The 21,317-nt window shown below is 28.5% G+C and overlaps 1 protein-coding gene across 1 annotated transcript in view; it reads right to left on the bottom strand.

The window, feature by feature from the left end:
* Positions 1-266: 266 nt before the first annotated feature.
* Positions 267-21,317, bottom strand: part of LOC107438537 (uncharacterized) — a 119,742-nt gene continuing 98,691 nt past the window's right edge. Inside the window, exons 19-24 of the mRNA XM_087153486.1 lie at positions 19,745-19,856; positions 14,239-14,413; positions 11,743-11,791; positions 7,031-7,089; positions 2,470-2,542; positions 267-554 (exon numbers count right to left, since the gene is read on the bottom strand). Of these exons, the coding sequence (XP_087009612.1) occupies positions 387-554; positions 2,470-2,542; positions 7,031-7,089; positions 11,743-11,791; positions 14,239-14,413; positions 19,745-19,856 (636 nt within the window). The 3' untranslated portion in view covers positions 267-386. The remainder of the gene's footprint in view (positions 555-2,469; positions 2,543-7,030; positions 7,090-11,742; positions 11,792-14,238; positions 14,414-19,744; positions 19,857-21,317) is intronic.

Raw genomic sequence — 21,317 nt, 5'->3', positions numbered from 1 at the left:
AACATTAAGGGGCCCAATTTTTGAACTGCTCTCCTGACTAAAATATGGGGTTCATGTTTCGTCAAAAAATGTAGGTTCATTAAGAGAAAGTACGTTTTTGTACTTTCGTTTGATTGATTTCGTAGCTTAAAATATCATTTGAATAAATTAATTAGAATATTTGAAGTCATCCCCTCAAAGCCCTAGAACGTGAAGATCCGATTATTAGATCGAAAATTGTTCAGGTTGGTCCGATTTTTATTTTGAGCAAGAAAACAAAACCCATTCTAAAGTCTGAAACAAATTTTATTTACTGTCACAAAAGCTATTCAAGCATTCATTTAATATATATATTTTTTTTATACAGTATAGATTATTCAGTTTGTAATTATTTATACGATGAGAATTTAACGTTTAAAAATTCGTAATAGAAATGTTTTAGCTCTGACATGAAGCTTCTGACAAAGATGAAGAAGGATACCAATCACTGTATCGAAAAAATCGCACAAAGCGATTAAAGATATTCCAAGCCATATTCCTATGTAGCCTCCTATGTTACTCCATAACTCCACACTCTAAAAAATACATAGAAATATATACTTTTCATACGCTGAGTCTTTTAGGTAGAACTGGTCTAAAACTTACGTGTTTACCTTTTGACAGAGAATTTTTTCTCACACCAAATGACCGAATTGGCTTTTATGTTTGGAATTTTATAGTTTTTTTAAAACACAATAGTAATAAAGAAAAATAAATACTCATCATTTTAAGACACCAGAATTTATATTTTGAAATAAATGGTAAAATTTCATTCTATACCATTTTAGTAAGTTTTATATTTTATTAGACATAATTTTAAATAATGTAAGCTTTATACGAAATTTGAGTTTATTTTAGTATATAATTAAGTTTAGTACAAAATTTAATACAATACAAAATGTGAGAGAAATTAATCGAATAGTTCTTTAGAATACGAATTTCAAAATGACGATTTTTTTGAAATTTCATTTCTTTGGATCCAGTTGACTAATTTAGCTCAAATTTTGTATTTTGCCGTATAAATTTGCTTTCTTTAAACTGATGTAAATACTTTTATATCTTACAGTACAAAAATGCTTCTACTGTTATTGAATATAATAATAAAAAATAATAAATGATTATTTAAAATTAATCTTGTGTCGAATTAACTATAGATAAATGAATTTCATAAATCTGTGCAAAACTGCTTCAATTTGCTGGAAATTTTTCGAGATGTGGCGAAATTGCCTAAAAGTAGATTTCAGCAGCAAAGTATCAACCGCTCCTATAACGACACTATCGGGACTATATTTCCCAGATGGAAGATAACCCCTAAAGTTTAGAAGCAAGAAATCCGTATCTGCTGAGAAAAAGGTTTTGTTTATCTTTTGACAGATAATTTAATTTTTTCTTGCACCAAATGACCATATTGGCTTTGAACCTTGCAATGCTATAGTTTTTTTTAAACACAATGGTAATCGAAAATAATAACTCAGCATTTTAAGAAATATCTCAGCATTTTAAGACACCAGAATTTAAATTTTGAAATAAAGGGTAAAATTTTATTCCATACCATTTTAGTATGTTTCATATTTTATTATACATAATTTTTAAGAATGTAAGTTTTATACAAAATTTGAGTTTATTTTGGTACACAATTAAGTTTATTACATAATTTAACGCAATATAAAGTATGAGTGAAATTAAGAGAAATTAAATATATATATACGAGGGTCACCCAGAAAGTAAGTTTCCCGATTTTTTTAAAAAAAAGATCTCACACTTTCAGGAACATATTTATTGGCAGCAAGTAGAATAATGTTTCAGCTATTTTTCAACATGGTCACCACCAGAATTGAGACACTTGTCGAATCGTGGGATCAACTTTTGTATCCCTATGTCGTAGTACTCTGCTGCCTGTGAATGGAACCAACGTGTGGCAGACGTCTACCGTTACTGTGAAACATTGTGGAAATTATGACGTGCCATTCAAAACAAGAGTCGTGGAATGTTTACTGAAGGTGTTGTGCTCCTCCATGACAATGCTTGTCCACATACGGCACGACACACAGCAGCTGTTTTGACGGATTTGACTGGGAGTTGTTTGATCATTCACCCTACAGCCCTGATATTGCCCCCTGCGATTTTCATGTTTTCTTGCACCTCAAGAAATTCTTGTCCTCCGGTAAACATTTTGGCAACGACGAAAAGCTGAAGACGTCTGTTACACGTTGGTTCCATTCACAGGTGGCAGAGGGATACAAAAGTTGATCCCACGTTACGACAAGTTTCTCAATTCTGGTGGTGACTATGTTGAAAAATAGTTGAAACATTGCTGTACTTGTTGCTAACAAATATGTTCCTGAAAGTGCGAGTTCTTTTTTTTTATAAATTAAGGAAACTTACTTTCTGGATGCGCCTCATATATATATTAGTAAAATATTAGTTAGTGTTATCAATAAAAATATTTACCTCAAATTTCGGTCTATAAGAATATGTTGTAGTCGGCATATCATTCAAATTAATAATCACAGTTATATTATGACTGAAAAAAAAGACTCATTAGTTTTTTGTAAAAAAAATATAAAGTTAAACAATATGAGAAAAAAATTGAGGTCGATGGGTTAGAAAACATTAAGTTATTTTGGACGCAAACCACTTTTAATGTTAACTACAAAAAGAAAACTCACAATTATAATAATTTTAGATTAAAAAATGTAATATTTAACATTATGTGTAAAAAATGTCATGTCAAGAAATGTTGTTTTTGGGTTATAAATTTTTTTTAAACCATTTTTGATTTAAAAAAAAAACTGCTTTTTTATTTTTTTTAATAACCGAAAACGAAAGCGTAGCAAAACATTAAAAAAGCGTGACTCTTAATATTTTAAGGAAATAAAAGTAAAGCAGAAATTCCCTGTAAAAGTTGATAATAAAGTAAAAGCAAATATTTCTCTGTAAGAAATCATAAAACTTTGCAAAAATAATTCTTCAAATCCTTTCTTTCTAAAAAATAAAAATAATTGGGTCATAAATGAAAATGATGTCAACATTCTTAACACTCTTATGAATATGAGTTTCATATGAGGATATAAACATTTTTTTTCTTCATTAGCGTAATTCTTCTTAGCACATCGACTGTAAATTGCAGGTAGACTCAAAAAAGATTTCCAAAGTTTAAAGACTCCAAAAAGTTCTTGGATACCAATAAAAAGTAGAATTTCCTTACACCTTAGATTTGTAAAATAACACAACGATTTGAAAATTCCTTCCTTTTAATCATAAAAAATTAATTAATTTTAATCATAAATAATTTAATCATAAATTAAAATCATAAATCTATTGTAATAAATTGAAAAATTTGTTAAGTAACATAAACTGTTGGTTTGAATAATTATTATAATAATATAATAATGCTTTTAAATCATGCTTAGATAATACTAAATAATTTAAAATCAACGATATTTGAAACAAAACAAAGAACCTTATACTAAAAGGCAAAACTGATGGAAAAAACGTACTTATTCAAAGGGAAACTAGAAAAAAAAATTCTTACTTTAACGATGCCAATAATGATTAATTAAGTTTGGAAATAAACTCGAATTACAATTAAAATAAAGGTTGCACTAAATATGAAAATTAACGCATCAAGAGTAATTACTATTTATTTAGGGGTAAAAAATCACCAAATTATTATTGGCGCTAACAATGCTTAATTAATTTTGATAATATGTTCTAATTAAAAAGAAGCTGTGCACTAAGCAGTATCATCCATGGAGAAATGTTACCAATTCGTTTAGGGGAAACAAGATATAGTTATACTATTTTTGACCATAATAATAATTAATATATTTCTGTAATAGGTACTTATTGAATTGAAAGAAATAAACTGTATACTGCGTAGAAAATGTAATAGAAAGGTGATACTAATTCCTTTAGGTGAAATGTAAAAAATATCACCACACCATTATTTTCGCCAATGATACTTAATTTTGGTAATATTCAGCTGTAGTAATTTGGTAATTGGTACATTTTAAATAGGTGTCAAATATACTAGTATAGGTACTACTTCATTTGGTATCTACTGAAATGAAACCAAAACTGTATTGTGCGGTCATAATATGGATAGCGTGAAAAGATATGTTTCCTCAAATTCAAGAGGAAGAAGAAAAAAGGAAAGGAGAATACTCCTGATTGTGGTAAGTATTGGCTATAATGAGTTTCTCCTCAAGAAACATGACAAATGATACCGTATCCATTATTTAGATGAACTATTAAAAACTTGTCTCACTTAAGAATAATTTGGTCAATAAGCACGAAAGAATTTATTTTAGCTTTATTAATTGTGTCGGTATGAGTCGTATGCACAATTGTTGCTTTTCTGTTGAAATTTTTTTCGTAAACTTCGTATTGTTCAGGGATGATTGTATTCCGGAGGTAGTGGAGAGTCGGGTAGCCCTGCGTACTTAAGGAGTATTGCTAATATTTCTGTATAATATTGAGTAATAATCAATATTTTTGTATGTTTCTATTGTTTTATCATCTAATTAAATAATGCAAAAGGAATAAACCAAAAAAAAAAAAGAATAGTTTAACTTAAAAAAATAGAAATTTAAAAAAGCATGTTTTTCAGCTCTTTTGAAAATGTGTCGGGTAGCCCCTCCCAGTTACAAAAATTATGTTTTTTAACTGTTTTTTTCAGGTGTAAATAAAAATGACCAATGTATTCACTATAAATAAACCTCATTTATCCTTTTTATCACAAATTTATTTTATTTATTACATATTTATATACTTTTAGTGAATTCTCTCATTTAATAACAACAATATTTGTTGTTAAAAATGCATATAACATTCAAATTTGAAGCAATAAAATAATAATTTTTGCAACCGTACATTTATCGACGAAATAAAATTGGGCGGCGATACCCGACATTCATGTGAGCGGGGCTACCCGAAATCCAATTTTTTTGTAAATTTGTAATTACTCGAACAATTTTTCACACATAAACTTCTTTCTTTGTGCAAATTAAACTTAAGACTACATACTTTAATGCTGCATAAATGGAAAAAATTATTTTTTTAATATTAAAATGAAGTTTAATCGAAACATTCAACCAATTTTTCTTAATTTCATGACTACTGAATTCAACATATTTTCAAAACTATTGTTCACCATGTTACCAGCTGCATAAATAGTTGAAGTCCCCCGCAGTGGATTGATCGTTAAGACACGGTTCCCAGCAGATCACCGAAGTCAAGCATCACTGGCTGCGGTCAGTGTGCGGGTGGGTGACCACTTAGATCAGTCTGCGTAGGGAACGAGGGTGTGCGGTATTGGTCCTCGTTAAACTGTGCTACCGTAAAGTGCTCGACTTCGCGCGCAGGTCGTCGGGCTACCGAAGCGGGGGTGCCATCCCCTCCGCAGAGGATCAAAATTGTAATGGCATGTCTTCGGATCATTCTCCGGGATGTTTCCCAAACCGTCGCCAATAGCCCATTGTGCAGCTCTAGTGCGACGTAAATTAACAACAACAACAACAATAAATACTTGAAACTTTGAAAATAATATTCTTTTAATATAACAATTAATGTCCGATGGCCCATTGGCTTGAAGAAATATTCTATACATATGAAATTGACAGTAGGAGGGGGTACCCGACACTCCCCTACCTCTAAACTCCGGGTTTCTCGTATCTTTCTCCTGGGTCTGAAAACTAGAAGTGGGGCATGCGATTTTTGCGCGAATATCGTAAAATTCCGCGTATTTCAAGACGATTGGTACGCGTATGAAAAACTTATAATCCGACAAAATTTTGAAGCTTTCTTTAAATCGAATTTATTTTTTCTTATAATCGAATTTAAACCGTTGACGAGACGTTTACTTACATTCTTATTTGAAGAATTGCGTATTTTGTGATTCTTCCGCCAATTTGATTCTTTTGGTTTGGCGGATTTAAGCTATTTTGAATTGTTTGGAATTGCTCCGGAATCTCATAATATTGCGATTCTTATTCACACGATTTAAAAATCGTACATTGCAAGTCATACTCACGTGGTTTAAAAGTCCAATATCGTGATTTATATTTACACGTTTTTAAAACCTAATATCACAATCCACATTCACGCAAGTTCAAAACCCAATGCAGTGATTCGTATTCACGCGTTTTTAAAATTTAATATTTCTATTCGCATTTACGCGTTTTAAAAATTCGATATCGCAAATTTTTTTTCGCGTTTTTAAAATCCAATATCACGCTATTTGAAAGAAGTAAGTTTTTTCTTGAATTAGTTATTCTGAAGGTGTATTCAGCATTAGTATCAAATTTAATTATAAATGTTAGTTTAAAAAGTTAGGTTAAATATGCATATATATCAACTGAGATCGATTTTTTTACATAAAAGTTCTTTCTATCGTTTTTCACTTTGTGCTTCAAACAGCGATTGATAAACAACGATATATTAATTATTAACCTTTTTAACCAACTTCGAAAAGCTGGTATTTAGTTAGTATATAATAAAAAGATGTAATATATCATAAACAATGACTACGTCATCCGAATTAATAAAATGCGGATTTCAAGAATGTTCTGGTTGGAGATTGAAAAAAGAAAAATCATCATTTTTTATAAGTTTGTCTTCAACGACATTATTCACGTTTTTAAGTGCTATTAATAGTTTTAAACTATTTATATATTCGGGGAAATTATTCTTTAGGAAATTATTCATTTTAAGATCCTGTGGTTTTTTAAATTCTTCGAATGAAAGTGTCACGTAAGCATAGTGACTCAATTCTGAATCAAATTCTGTTATCAAATATCGGCAGTTTGTGATGAAGTCATGGTTAGAAAATGTACCAGTTGGCGAATATCCACCCGACCATAAGAAAACTTTTTAATACAACTATTAAATATTCCTGAAAAAAATCTCTCTACTCAATCTTTCCTTTGTAGTCAGGTCCTAGAAAAATTCCCAAAACATGACAATTTTCTTAATTTTAAACACTAAATATTACATTTCTGATCTGTCTTACATTAAGTTTGATTTGTTGTTCTTCTGCTTGTTATCTTTCGAATGTTTATTACATTGGCCCTGAAAAAAAAAATATATAAATGAATTACCATCAATAAAAATTCCATTAAAAAGTTGAAAGTCAGAAAAAATTAATAAAATTTGGATAAATATAAAAAGAGTTTAATGCTTCTGAGCATTGTAAACTATTCTGCTACACTCACTCTGACCTCAGTAAACTATTCTCAATGCTTACGATGTCATTAGAAAGCGCTAAATTATATTATCATACAAATTGTTTGCTGAATTGAACCAGATTGTCGTATTTTTTTTGACGTGAGTACACAATATCATGATTCAACTAGGGTAGAATTATGGTTCAGTTCAATATCTTATTAAAACTGCAGCAACTTTTTTTAGGTTCGAGGCAGAACCGCTATTTCTGAATGTGATGTTGAAACATACATTTTAACTGTGTACTGCTTAATATATAGAATTCAAAAATAAAGAATTTAAAAAAATCATATAATAGCTTAAACTGTGCATAGAGCAAACCCTCAGACTTTGGATTTTGAGAGTACGTATATATATGTATATGTATACTTTGTACGTATATATGTATATATATAGTTTAAGGAATAAAATTTTGTACCAGATTTTGAAACTTAAATTATCCTCTTCCTAACAAATAAGATTGTAAAATCGGCAAAGAAAAAAAGATATTACCCTAAATAACTTTCGCTCTAATGATCGGATTTTCACGAACTAAGTGTCAATCTTAATGGTTTCTGGGGGTGACCTTAAATACGCTAATCAATTAGTGCTAACTATTAATTAAGTTATGAAATTAGACACAAAAACGTGCTTTCTCTGAATAAACATAGATATTTTTTTAAATATCTGGAATCCTGAACCTTGTAATTGGGGGAGGATAGACAAAATTTCGAAAAAAAAAACTGGTCGTAAATTGGGTTGCAGATTTATATATTTGGTGATTTGGTGATAGCCAACAGAAGTTGGCTCCGCAAATGAATATTTTAAAATTACGCATAAACTAATTCAAATGAGGAATACTTAATTTTACACCGTTGCGAAGCCAAGTTCTGATTGTAAAAAAAAATTGAAATAATGTTCTGTGATTGCTTGAAGAGGTTTAATTAATTATAGTTAATACAAAATATCTTGAAGTTTCTAGGCAATAGAAAACTTTTAAGCTGATTTCTGTACAAAAAGCAAGGATTTATTTTCTTTTTTTATCACCTTTGAAAAGAAAATTTGAATAGATGTATAAATTATTTATGATTTTCTAAGCTCCTAGAATTTGAATACATGAACTTTTAATCTGACATTATTTGGGTTTTTTATGTTGCTTTTACTTTATTTATACTAGGATTTCACATTGAAATCAAATTTGCATAATTTCTTATAACTAAATACAAAATTTTAGGGATAATCACTTTTACTGTTTTAATCAAATCTTCTAGGCAAGAAAGTTTGAGGAAACGAAAAAAAGTACCTGAAAAATAAAATGTAGATTATATAGTAATTCTAATGCACATTTACAAGGTTTTATATAATTTACGATATTTCGTTTTTCTATAACCGAAGGAATTGTTGAATGTCAAGTGGCATTTTAAAAACAGTGAAATATGCTACGTTTAAGAATAACATATTGAAATAATATGTTGCATATTGTATGAGTCATTGTTTAAAATATCACTTCATTCTGCCGGATATTTAGGTTACATGGCTTTCTAAGGATAAAGATGATTTGCAAATAGCATCCTGATATTTCGATACATTTTAAAACTTATTTTCGAAAATTCATCATAAACTGTCGCACAACATGCTCTTCAATTACGATAAGCTTCATTCATTACCAAATACCGCTTCTATGATTTCTTTGTTTTCTCATAAATATGTTTGATATGATGATACTCTCTTTTTAAACTGAATTCGTAAGATTCTTAAGATACTGAAATGGAGGCACAAAAACTTAAAAGATAAAATATTCAATTTCTGTAACTCAAAATATCTGATCGCAAAATTTCAATTTTAAAGTTAAAGATAACTTTTATAGTTACAATATGGATGCTTACGGCTCTCTTGCATTTTTAAAGATCACATGAATCCTGTTAAAATATTAAAATGCATATGCTTATTTTAACGAGCGTAAAATCCTTATCAAAGCAATGATCAAGACCCAATTGTAAAACAGTTAAATTGATGAAAAAAATTTCACTAGTTTCAAAATATATGAAGAGGGAAATAAAAGTTGACATGTTTCAAGCGTTCAAATGTAAGCACCCATTCTCAAGACTCGTCAGGTGTGAATGACTTGTGACTTTAGTTATTCGATTCTCAAAACATGTCTATTTTTACTATCATCAAATAATATTTATATCAATGAAGTTTTTATCTTTTTGATTCAGTTTCTTAGCGAAAACTTATCAATTTCTTACAGCGAGTAACAATTTATAGAAAACCTCTAAGTACCAATAAAAATGAAACAAAATAGTTTAGTATATTATCAGGTTGTAGCATCTAGGTGGTAGCATAAAGAAAAAGTAAAAAATATGAAGAAATAATTAGTTGGATAGTTCAATGAATCACAAACGGCCAGGTAATTAAAAATTTTATTTCACAATTAAGATGTTAGGACGACATTTAAAAAAACTGAGATATTTTAACACGCTTAAAAATTTTGGCTACATATTCGATAACTTTTTTTGTTCGGTGTATTTATACTATTTGTAGTAACACATAAAACATCAACACTATTTTAGATAGTCTATGTTGACGTCACTAGAAAAAAAAATCAACAATTTATCTCTATTTTTCGAAAAAATAGTATACTTGGTAAATAGTCAGCTGTTTTGCATCAAATAAATTCAAACAGCAGAATGTTTTTAATTTATTAACAAGATTTATTCCAGGCAAGTTTTCTTTTAATCAAAACTTGACAATAATTTAAAAGGGAATTTTAATTTAAATGAAAACCTAAATTAAAGTATTAAAAAAAATTATTAGTACATTAATGAAAAATTAATATGCGTGATATCGTAAAGAATATGATTTTTAAAAATGATAAAATTTAATTAAATAGTTGGTAAAACAGTTACGCGAAACACGCGCAGGTGATTAAAAATTTATTTTAAGATTAAGACGATATATAAGATGTTGAAAAATTTTAAGATGCTTAAAAATGTGAACTACGTATTCGTATCAATAATCATAAAGTGTATATTGAAGAAATTGATGAAGATATTATTCTAAATCTATGCATACGTATGTATATAATTGAAATTGCATCAATTATTGAAAAAAGAGGCTGAAAAATTAAATATAATCACATAAAAATGTAAGCAAAATTCTTATGTATAAGCATATTCTATCAGAAGCGTGCTTTTATAAAACTCGTCATTCGTTGAATAAAATGTTTTATTCAAATTTCTTTACTAAATTACCACTTAAATTTTAGACGACTAAAAAAGAGACATCATCGCATTTTAGAATAAAAAAAATAAATAAAAAAAAGAGGATTAGCAATTGGTTACTAGCGAAAAAAATATGAATGAAATTTTATGCTACCCGCCCGTAAGTCAAGTTCCTTGTAAGTTAACCACATTTTAGTATTAATTGCCCAATTTAAATATTTCTTCATTGTCACCAAATTATTTTTTTAAAAATAATTAATTTTAAATTTCTCAGCTTCTACTGAATTAAAAAAAGTTGAAACTTTAGATTTTTCAATAGAAAAATACGTAGATTAATATGGTATAAAAAAATTCATACCTCAGAATCCAAATTTTTTTCATCTCCAATTAAACTACATGATAGAAAATGATAAATAATAGTTAAAAATTATTTTTATACGAAATTATCTCAGGGTAAATGAGTTTTATAAGTGGGTGCAATTTTTTTTGAATTGCTTAATTAGTTTTGAAAATATGACTGAAAACGCAAAAAGTGAAATTAACAATAAGGGATCCGAACTTCGGGTCGCTCTCCTGACCAAACTTTCCCAGATTGTGGCTATCCCCTATATTTTGAAGGTTAAAAATCCAAATATGTATATATATATATATATATATATATATATATATATATATATATATATATATATATATATATATATATATATATATATATATATATATATATATATATATATATATATACATATATATATATATATATATATATATATATATATATATATATATATATATATATATATATATATATATATATATATATATATATATATATATATATATATATATATATATATATATATATATATATATATAATTATTCAGAGAAAGTACGTTTTTGTGTCCGATTTCGTAAATTAATTATTAGTTAGCACTAATTAATTAGCATATTTGAGGTCACCCCCAGGAACCATTAAGATTGACACTTAGTTCGTGAAAATCCGATCATTAGAACGAAAGTTATTCAGGGTGATTCCTTTTTTTAAGGACTGTACACCTTGAAAAATGTATAAAAAGAAAATTCCTAATATTATTATTTTTATTTTATAAAATCCTACATTTGTAATTCTGTTCTAATTAATATGGAAAACAATTACTGTAACTAGCAACAGTTACTGCAATTTAAAAAAAAACCTAATTACTCATTTTATTACATTAATGTTTATCAAACTATTTAAAACACTGCAGTAGTTGGTTTAAGATAAAATCAAATTTTGTAATAAAAACTCAAACTTGCCTCGTTTTGCACATCATCAACATCTTTAATTACTTGGTAGGATTCTTCGCTGAAAAGGAAACAAACGAAATTATATAATTTACAAACTCCAAGAATCTACCAAAAAATAAATAAAAATAAATAAATTTAAAATGAAATTACTATAATTTAATTTAAAAAAAAATATTTTTCGAATGTTTAGTCTGCTACATTTTTGACTGCTACCCAGAAAAAGTATATAACGAGAAAAAAATACTTAAATAATTAACTTCTAAAACTGTTCCAGTGGTCAATCACAGTAAGCAAAACAAATAAATGAAAAAAAGGTAACAACCTGATTAACTTTTTTCTAGGGTGGGGTGCATCCAGAATATGTAATATTCAGTAAAAATTCTTCAGTCAAAATAAGCAGTCGATTATTTTAGTCATTAAAAGTTAATTTCACTTTTTGCGTGTCATGTTATATCTTCAGAACAAATGAAACGAATTAAAAACTTTTTGAACACATTTATAAAACTCTTTTTTCCAGAGAAAATTCGATGTAATTTTTTTTAAAATTCATAATTATTTATTACTTTTTCACTATCTAATTCACTACAGTTAGTTCAGCTGAAGATGAATCTACACCCAAGTCAAAATTCTTGATGGACCCATCAAAATATTTTGATGGTTTATGCTGATTAAAATGCGATTCATGATGGTCGTCATCATTTGATGGTCACCATCATTCAAAATATTCCAGTATGAGTTCACGGATTTTATATGCCAACAAACTTCCATCATTCCATGATGGAAAATGTTACTTTAAAACTATGATTGTTAACCATCAAGAGAAGTTTAATTCTCATGGACCAACAATCCATGATGGTTCCAACTATATATTTCCAACATGTTTTAGTCAGAATTATTGTTAGTTCAGCAGGAATATCCATCAAAACAATTTTTTGTAAAGTTGGCCCATCAAAAATCAGTCCGAAATCTTACATTGGGGTGATGGTGGTTCATGATCTTTCCAACATTTGGTTTCTAAGAAACTATGATGGATATTTCTGATGGTTAAACATGAAGAAACAATCAAAACAAGTTGCTATTCTAATGTTGGACCATCATAAATCAGTCCAAATTCCTACGTTAGGGTGTTGGTTACTTATGTTGGTTACCATCAAAAAAATTTAATGGTTCATGATGGTTATCATCCAGCTTATGTTATTCCATCAATGGAAAACCATCAAAAATTTTGACTTGGGCAGTGACTTGCTTGATTTTGAAATATCTTTTCTGGCGTACATCCTGACTAATTGGTAGTGAGTCACGGTTTGGGATAAAAAGTGGCTCTATTGGAGCAACCAAAATGCTGAGAGTGGCTTATATTTTCTCTTTTATTTTTCTAGATTACGAAATGACAGCAAATTAGAAGGACTTGGTTTTGCTTGCTTCTGTGGAAACCATCTTTTAAACTGCAAGCGAAGAGAGGGGGGGGACTGTTACTAAGTAAATTTTTGGATTATTTTGTACTAATATCTGACTAGATGTGATCTATAGTTTTTGTGGAACAAACTGGCTGGCTGGAGAGGCAAGAAAATTAATGGTGATGATAATTGCTTGCATCCCTGATACGATCGAGGTCTTATCAAGTTTCGAGTGAATTGATCTAATTATGTAGCGTAATACAAATAATAGAAAGTGCATAATTTTTTTGTAAAGTGAATAAAAATAATTTTGTGAGTAAGATCTTTGTTTGAATTTATATATATATATATATATATATATATATATATATATATATATATATATATATATATATATATATATATATATATATATATATATATATATATATATATATATATATATATATATATATATATATATATATATATATATATATATATATATATATATATATATATATATATATATATATATATATATATATATACTCCAAACACTCGTTCACTCGATGAAAAGACGCTGTGAAGATGTCTTAAAAAATAAAGGTTATCCTACTAAGTATTGATTGTGTAAGTATCACTTTAAAAAAATGCAAATCTGAGATAGATCTTACTATTAGTTGCATAACTTTTTTTATAATACAGATATTGTATTACTGTATTTGTTATTAAATTCTACATTAAATTACCTTCAATTTGATATATAAACGTTTGTATTTAAGTGAAAATTAATATATTCTACAAGCACACAAAGTTGAAAAACATGAAACTTTCAAAAAATGTCCACACTTTTGGCCACTACTATTTAAACAAGGAAGCACTAACATTTCTTAATATAATTAATTAAAAAGAAAAAAACAGTTTATTAAAATTTTTGCAATTCTTCAAATGGATTTGAACACATTTGTGGTTTGTCCGATTAGTTGCAATTAGGTGTCATGGCAGATTCGGTGCCACAAATTTAAAATAAGTGAAGAAAAATCTGCGAATTCTAAATGAAAAAAATTCTTGAATTTGCTGTTGAGTTGATATTAAATGTTTGGAAAATTTAACTAATAAAACTTACTAACAAGCAGGTCCACAATTCTTTTTCGCACACTCTTCAATTTTTTGATTGAATTCGGTCGAATAAAATGCTTGATCTTTCTCTGTTTCAGCTGAGTTTAGCTGAGTTGAATAAAATGTTTGATTTTCCTCCTCTTCATCTGGGGGCGAATAAAAGGCATCAGAGTCCTCATCAACTGAGAAGACATAAACATCAGTGTAAGGCGACGATTCGTAATAGTTTTATCAGCAAAAAAATGTTTAAAAAAATATAATCTCTTATCATTGCTGCAGTTGAGCGTAGTTCACATCCTTCAAAAATAACTCCAACCTTCATTTTAAGAGCTTAGTGGAAGAACCGGCTAAGTGACACTTTAGTTAATTTGAGTAAATGAGCGCTAAAGTTTATACTTTACTCCTTTTTGATTTTTCATTCAATCTTTATGTTTTCAGTATGTTTTTTAAAGATATAACTTACAAAAATTTTTAGTGGTATAATTGTTTGATTCTAACTCTTTGTTAAGTAAATCAGGCATTCAGCTTTCTTTTTAAATTTAATTTTCAACTTCTTACCCTTGAATCCAGAAAACGAGAGAACATCTGTTCAAAGGAAAGAGTCACATTGACTTTCAAGACGAATTCTTTTAAGTGAAACTTATTAACATCTGCGGAAAATGTAGGTAAGAACAACGAAACCCTCTGATGGTTCACCCGATAACGATGCAGTTCTGATATGTTTCCAAATAAGTATAATTTGCATGAGCACAGCAATGACCGCTAACAGGGAGCAAAATAAAGTTCAACTACCTAACGCTGTCTTTCGTTCATATGTAGACTTAATCTGCCCCCGATGGGCCATGCCGATTTTCGTGTAAAAGTTGCGATTAGTTTTAGCATATTTATATATATATATATATATATATATATATATATATATATATATATATATATATATATATATATATATATATATATATATATATATATATATATATATATATATATATATATATATATATATATATATATATATATATATATATATATATATATATATATATATATATATATATATATATAATGTAGGGTAAACCAACCAGTGAAGGAACATTTCATATATATTGATTAAAAATAAGAATTTGAAAGTTTTTCTTTAGATTGATTGGTAACAATAACTTACTGCCAAACAATAGGAGGTCATCTAACAATATTTTGGATTACCTGGTCAAATAGACTTCTCTGGAAAATTTTTTGAATTTGTTATTATCTCTGCAACACCTTGTTTCGTTGAAAAAATTATAAGGTGAGTGTTTGTATTTATATGTTTGAAGTGGAATTAATTGCATGTAGTAGTTTTATTTTTCTCACTGTGAAAAAGAGAATTCAAAATATAGTTATTAAAGTTACGTTTTATTTTTTTTAAAGCACCATAGCATAATCAAGTACTGAAATAAAGGGGTGTTTATTCACTGGATCACCAAACGATGAAAAACCAGTGAAGGAACAAGTGTTCCTTTACTGGGTTTTTCTCCCAGTTAATGAAAATAAAAGAAATTTTTTAATTTTCTTGTACTTTTAGTCATATTATACATCAAAATTCTGCTTAAAAGACAAAAAACAACTTCTAACCAGTGAAGAAACAGGCATATTCCTTCAATGGGAATACTTCCAGTGAATGAACAGTAATGTGTGATGTATGATTTTACATGACTCTAGGATAAGTAATTCTGTTATATAGAGGACAACCGAAATTTTGCTAAAAATTGTATGAATAATTCCTGAAATAATTTCAGTTCAAAATGTTAATTTAATAGCTTAATTTATGAAAAAATAATAATTTATAATTATTAATGGGCTGTGTAGTTACATCAAATGTTAGGCAACTTAATAAACTATGTTTGCAAATCGAAAACTAATTAAATATAATCACAAAAATTTGAATAGAACATTTTTTCGCTGGCTTTTGCACCAAGAACTCCTAATAAGCTATCATTATAGGATAGCAACGTGATTATATTATTTATAAAAACTACTTTACAATGTTAGAATTTAGAAGCAAGCTCCTCAACAAAAAACAGAGTTAAACAGAAACGATACTCAATTTCTTCAGAAGCTTGAGAGGGAAATCCCTCAAGATATGTTGAAAATTTTTAACGCAGCATTGACTGAAGAGTCTAATATCGAAAATGTCCAAGAGCCTGTACTTTTTTCAATATGGAAGAAGTACGTATTAGAAGAAGACCACCTAGTTAAGTCAAACTTAGGAACTGAAGCTAGTATTGATAATGAATGCATCTTAGATATCGAATTTGAGACGAGTCCTCATGCTGATCCTCTCTTAGTAGAAAAAAGAAATGATTCTATAAGTAAAATCAGTACTTCTAAAGATCCTCTAGATATAAGTCAACAAGAGATGGATTTGTCTCAAACTTCAAGACACCTTTCCCCCGTTTTGAGAAAGGCATTCTAGAAATGTTGCTGAAAAATCAGAAGAAGTTTGGAAGATTCATTTACATTGGCCAAATATTGATGATAAAAAGAAAGGTCAAATAAGAAGAAAAACGAATAAATTACCTTTTGCACTAACTTCAGAGAAATGGCAAAAATTTCAAGAGGCTGAAAGATCTAAAAAATGTTAAAACAAGAGAACATGGAAAAGAAAAAGAAAGAAAAAATACTTAACAAAGAAAAAAAGCTTCAGGAAATAAGAGGAAAAAGAGTAAACAAAAAGGTGATAAAATAATAATGATAATAAACAGCATCGGATGACACAATGATTTAGATCTGACTGTCAAATTATAAGAAAGAATGATATTTTTTTTATTTATTTTGTATTTAACATCACTTTAATTTCTAGTTCATAATTTACAGAAGAAAGTTAGCATTTTACAAGTACTTGTATGTTATAATTCACAAATAGTCTTCTTTTTATATATTTGTATAGCTAAAAAATTCATAAAGAGCATTAAAAAATAACCAAAATTAAGTGTTCCTTCACTGGGCAATTTTGTGTTCCTTCACTGGTAAGAGCTGTTCCTTCACTGGGTCTTCTTACTACTTGTTATTTGAACCTCCAAAACTTTAAAACAATATTATGTAAGTTCTCTAAAATTTTCTTGCGTAGTTTGCAATTAGTAACAAATATGTTGACACTGTCATTTAACTGAAATTACGAATTTTGAAATTAATATGATTTTTTAGAAGGCAAGCGAGGCTTAAGTGTTCCTTCACTGGTTAGTTTACCCTATATATAGTAAAACCTTTTTTTGTGCGGTGGATAGGGACCGTATAAAAGAAATCGTACAAAAAAAATATTCGAAAATTTTATAAATTCTTACATATAATAACAACTCTGTACGATATACAACCTAAAATTTTTTTTATGCGATGGATAGGGACCGCATAAAAAAAGTCGGACTCAGAAAATACATCAATGATTCATGAAATAGATGAGAGAATGCTTTCAATTAAATTAAATAATTAAATTAGACCTAAAGAAATTTAAAAAATATTTAATTCTTCATTGTACATATACATGGAGAAGTTTTTAAATTATACATTAAATAGTTTGTTGCTATTCGTCGTAATCCAAAACGCGCATCTTCTTGTGATGAACTGAAAATCGCTTTCATCGCTTGAAGATAGGATTTCAATTGACTTATTTTTTGGTACCATAATGTCAGTGATCAGTTTTTGTGGAGACGGTCGACTGGTCAATTGCTTGTAAACGTCATGATAGTGAGACATGCATGATCTCAGCTCTTTTTGGAATTTTAAGCGTCTTTCCGCATTGGTATCTATTTTACGAAAATACGTTTCCAATTTTTTCGAAATATGGATCTCTGCATATATTTTATCTGCTGTAATAGATTCCGGTACTTCTTGTCCATTTAAGGGAGTACTTATGATTAAAAAATTAAATAAAAATCATAAAAACTACATATAAATATAAACAAAAGTAATTAATTTATTTACCTTTAATCTCACTACAAAATGAATCCTTAATCACATGAATCGTGTATAAAACTCTGAATACGAAGCGTATAGTATTTGAGATACGCGCAGACGCGAATTTACGAAATAAAAATAATGGTTTAATTTTAAAATACAAAGTATTTTAACACTGCAGACGATTTTTTACTGACTTACTTCAACTTGTTTAGCGTAGAATAAATTTTAAACCGAAGAGAAAATGGAGTTGATAATAAATGAACTAATGAAAATAAATAAACAGAGCATCGCGAAGTCCAGATACATCGTTGTCAAGGAGACTACGCAATTAGAGTTTGTCCACAACATGTATATGCACATTGATAGGAAACATTAAACTGGTGCTAACGCCGCTAAGATTCATATACCGCATAAAAATAAATCGCAAAAAAAAATCGCACAAAAATAAACTTGTACAAAACCAATCGCACAAAAACAAAATCGCATAAAAAAGGATCGCACAAAAACAGGTTTCACTGTATATATTATCTGCTTCCTCTCTATTATCTGCTGATAATAGAGAGGACCTTCGTCAGAAATAAGGTGAAAAAAGTATTTTTGTATTCCTAATTTAAAAGTATTTCCCTGTAATATTAGGTGGACAGGAAAGTAATGTTATTTCGGTGAATTTGATATTTCTTTTCAAGATTTTAATTTCATTTAAACTAAAATAATGATTGTTTCTTTATTATAACGTAATTCTATAATACTACCATATTGCGCTACAGTTTCTGGTAAATGTATTTGATTCGGAATCTTAATATGCTAACCGTTTTAGAATTTGTATTTCTTATATAAATTACAACGCCCGTGGGCTGAGTGGTAGCGCTTCGAGCTCCTGCGTCACAGGTTCGAAAATTGAGTACCAAGCATGCTTGGGAACTAAACAATGAGGGTTCCGCGTTCAGTAGATCACCTGACCGAAACATATGCTCCTGCACCCCAGAGCCCAAGGTCAAGAAAGCTGAGATGGGCACAGTAGGCCTTGGCCCTCTATGGGCTGTCACGCCACTGAGTTTAGTTTATATAAATTACATTAATATGCTGTGATAAATTACCGTCAAAAAGATTCGTTAAATGATTTAGGACTGACTGAGATCAGCTTCATGAACAATGCGAGCTGTGTTTATTATATGAACTTGTTTGATAAGCAAAAATATTAAATAGCTATAATGAACTCACCAAATTTGTTATCGCAATAAGCCTTTAATTTAAAAAAAAAACTATAACAAAGCAAATTTTTTTTGTTGACATTTCAATAGAGCTAGGAAAAAGATAAAGAAAAGACCAACTGTTACCATGGTTATCAAGGTAACTGGCCTCCGGGTTTTAATCTTATTTGTGGAAGTGAAAACAACTAAAATATGTTAATCAATAATCTTTTCATTTTTTCATTGGATACTTACAATTGAGCAAAGTAACAAGTTAATGATATGAAATGGTTCCAAGTTAAAGATACTAATTCTTAGTTATCAAAAATAAAACAACTGTATTCAAAAAATAATAAAAAATAGCTTAAATTCAAATTTTTTACGTACAGGTAGAAACATGCGGGCAGATAGCGCTTTCCATTGAATATCGTCTCATCTTATCATGAAGGCAACCAAATTCTTTTAAGCTAATATTTAATTGGCATTCGTTATAGCATTCCTAAAACACAAAAAGCTTGAATGAAATTCATTAAATTTAGAGAGAGATATTCTATCTGCATATTTGCTTAATAAAAGGATCTAAAAACTAGCTTATTAAATGCCATTAAATTAAAGATAGATATCATTACGCATTTCAGTTTACAATTTCTAAGCCTTTTCTGACGCAATCCTATGTCATAAAAAAGCAGGCATTCCAGATCAGATATTGTTAAATCTCCTAATGAGTGCATATTGTTTAATGAAAAAAATAGCTGAATACCCATTTTTTGTGAGGAAGGAACTAAAAAAAAATCAATTACACAGTAGTCAATAACACTACGAAATCATTTGCAAAACTTAAAGGCCTATAACGACACAGTTAATAAAGCAAATATATTATTTGCCTATTTGTTATTATTTGCTGTCCTTCCCTCTGGTTGTATTGTTTTCAAATGAAACAAAAAACGTTTTTTTTGTAGTTCATTTCATCACAATAACAATTAACCGTATTGAGAACTTAGTGTCACGATAACTAATGTTTATTGTTTTACTGCTTCACAACAATACACAAAATTAAATTAAATTATATCGCTGATTTATTCTACTAACGTCAAACTGTTTCTCTTGATTATTCAAAAAAAAAGAAGATATTTTTACTTGAAAAAAACACAAACTTTTATATAACATACCAACCAAAGCAAGATAATATTACGGCAAATGCTAAATAATGTTACTTTATATAGAATCTAACCTTATATAATGCAGAGTGTTAAATGTCATGCATCAAAATGTGTTATGTCGCCATGATAGTTCGCCAATTGGCGAGCGCTTCTTAATGTTTGTGTTTTTTTTAATTGCTTCGTTCGTTTCGTAGAGGATGCGCTATAGTGAGCATCCTCCTCAATAAATAATTTCGATATTAAAAATATATCGTTATTTCAAATTGTTTCGTTTGTTCTATGGTGAACGCACTTTATTAAAACCAATCGTTAAATTTACAGTCCATTTATATCGTCATAACATTTCTGGTCCGACTCACCGGAAACTTTGTATAATTTCGATGTCGTATCTTGGATTATTTTTAAACTACTTGACTGAGTAAGAACAAAATTTTGATTTCGTAATTATGGAAAAACTTAATAATAAAAAAGGGAGCATCAAAGCTCAACTAACTCGTCTTGAAACTTTGTTGAATAAACCAGATGATGAATATAATGAAATTGACTTGGACACAAAACTAAATAATATTGAAAAAATTAAATCATCCGTTTGCATATTACGTGACAACTACTGTGACACTGTAGAAAATGAAGCTGCAATGGATAAAGTCGAAGAAGATTTGTTGGATATCGATTCCAGAATAGAAACATTAGAGGTAAGAATTAAAAACCTCATTAAAATTTTTAAAACAACTTTTGCTATAAATAATACTAAAAATGATAAACAATCCTCTATGTCAAATTGCAGTAATTATCGTATT

The sequence above is a fragment of the Parasteatoda tepidariorum genome, chromosome 10, assembly GCF_982258835.1.
Source record: "Parasteatoda tepidariorum strain Cologne lab strain chromosome 10, Ptep-v5.0, whole genome shotgun sequence".
Classification (NCBI taxonomy): Eukaryota; Metazoa; Arthropoda; class Arachnida; order Araneae; family Theridiidae; genus Parasteatoda; species Parasteatoda tepidariorum.
This window is presented reverse-complemented; position numbering and strand designations above follow the sequence as displayed.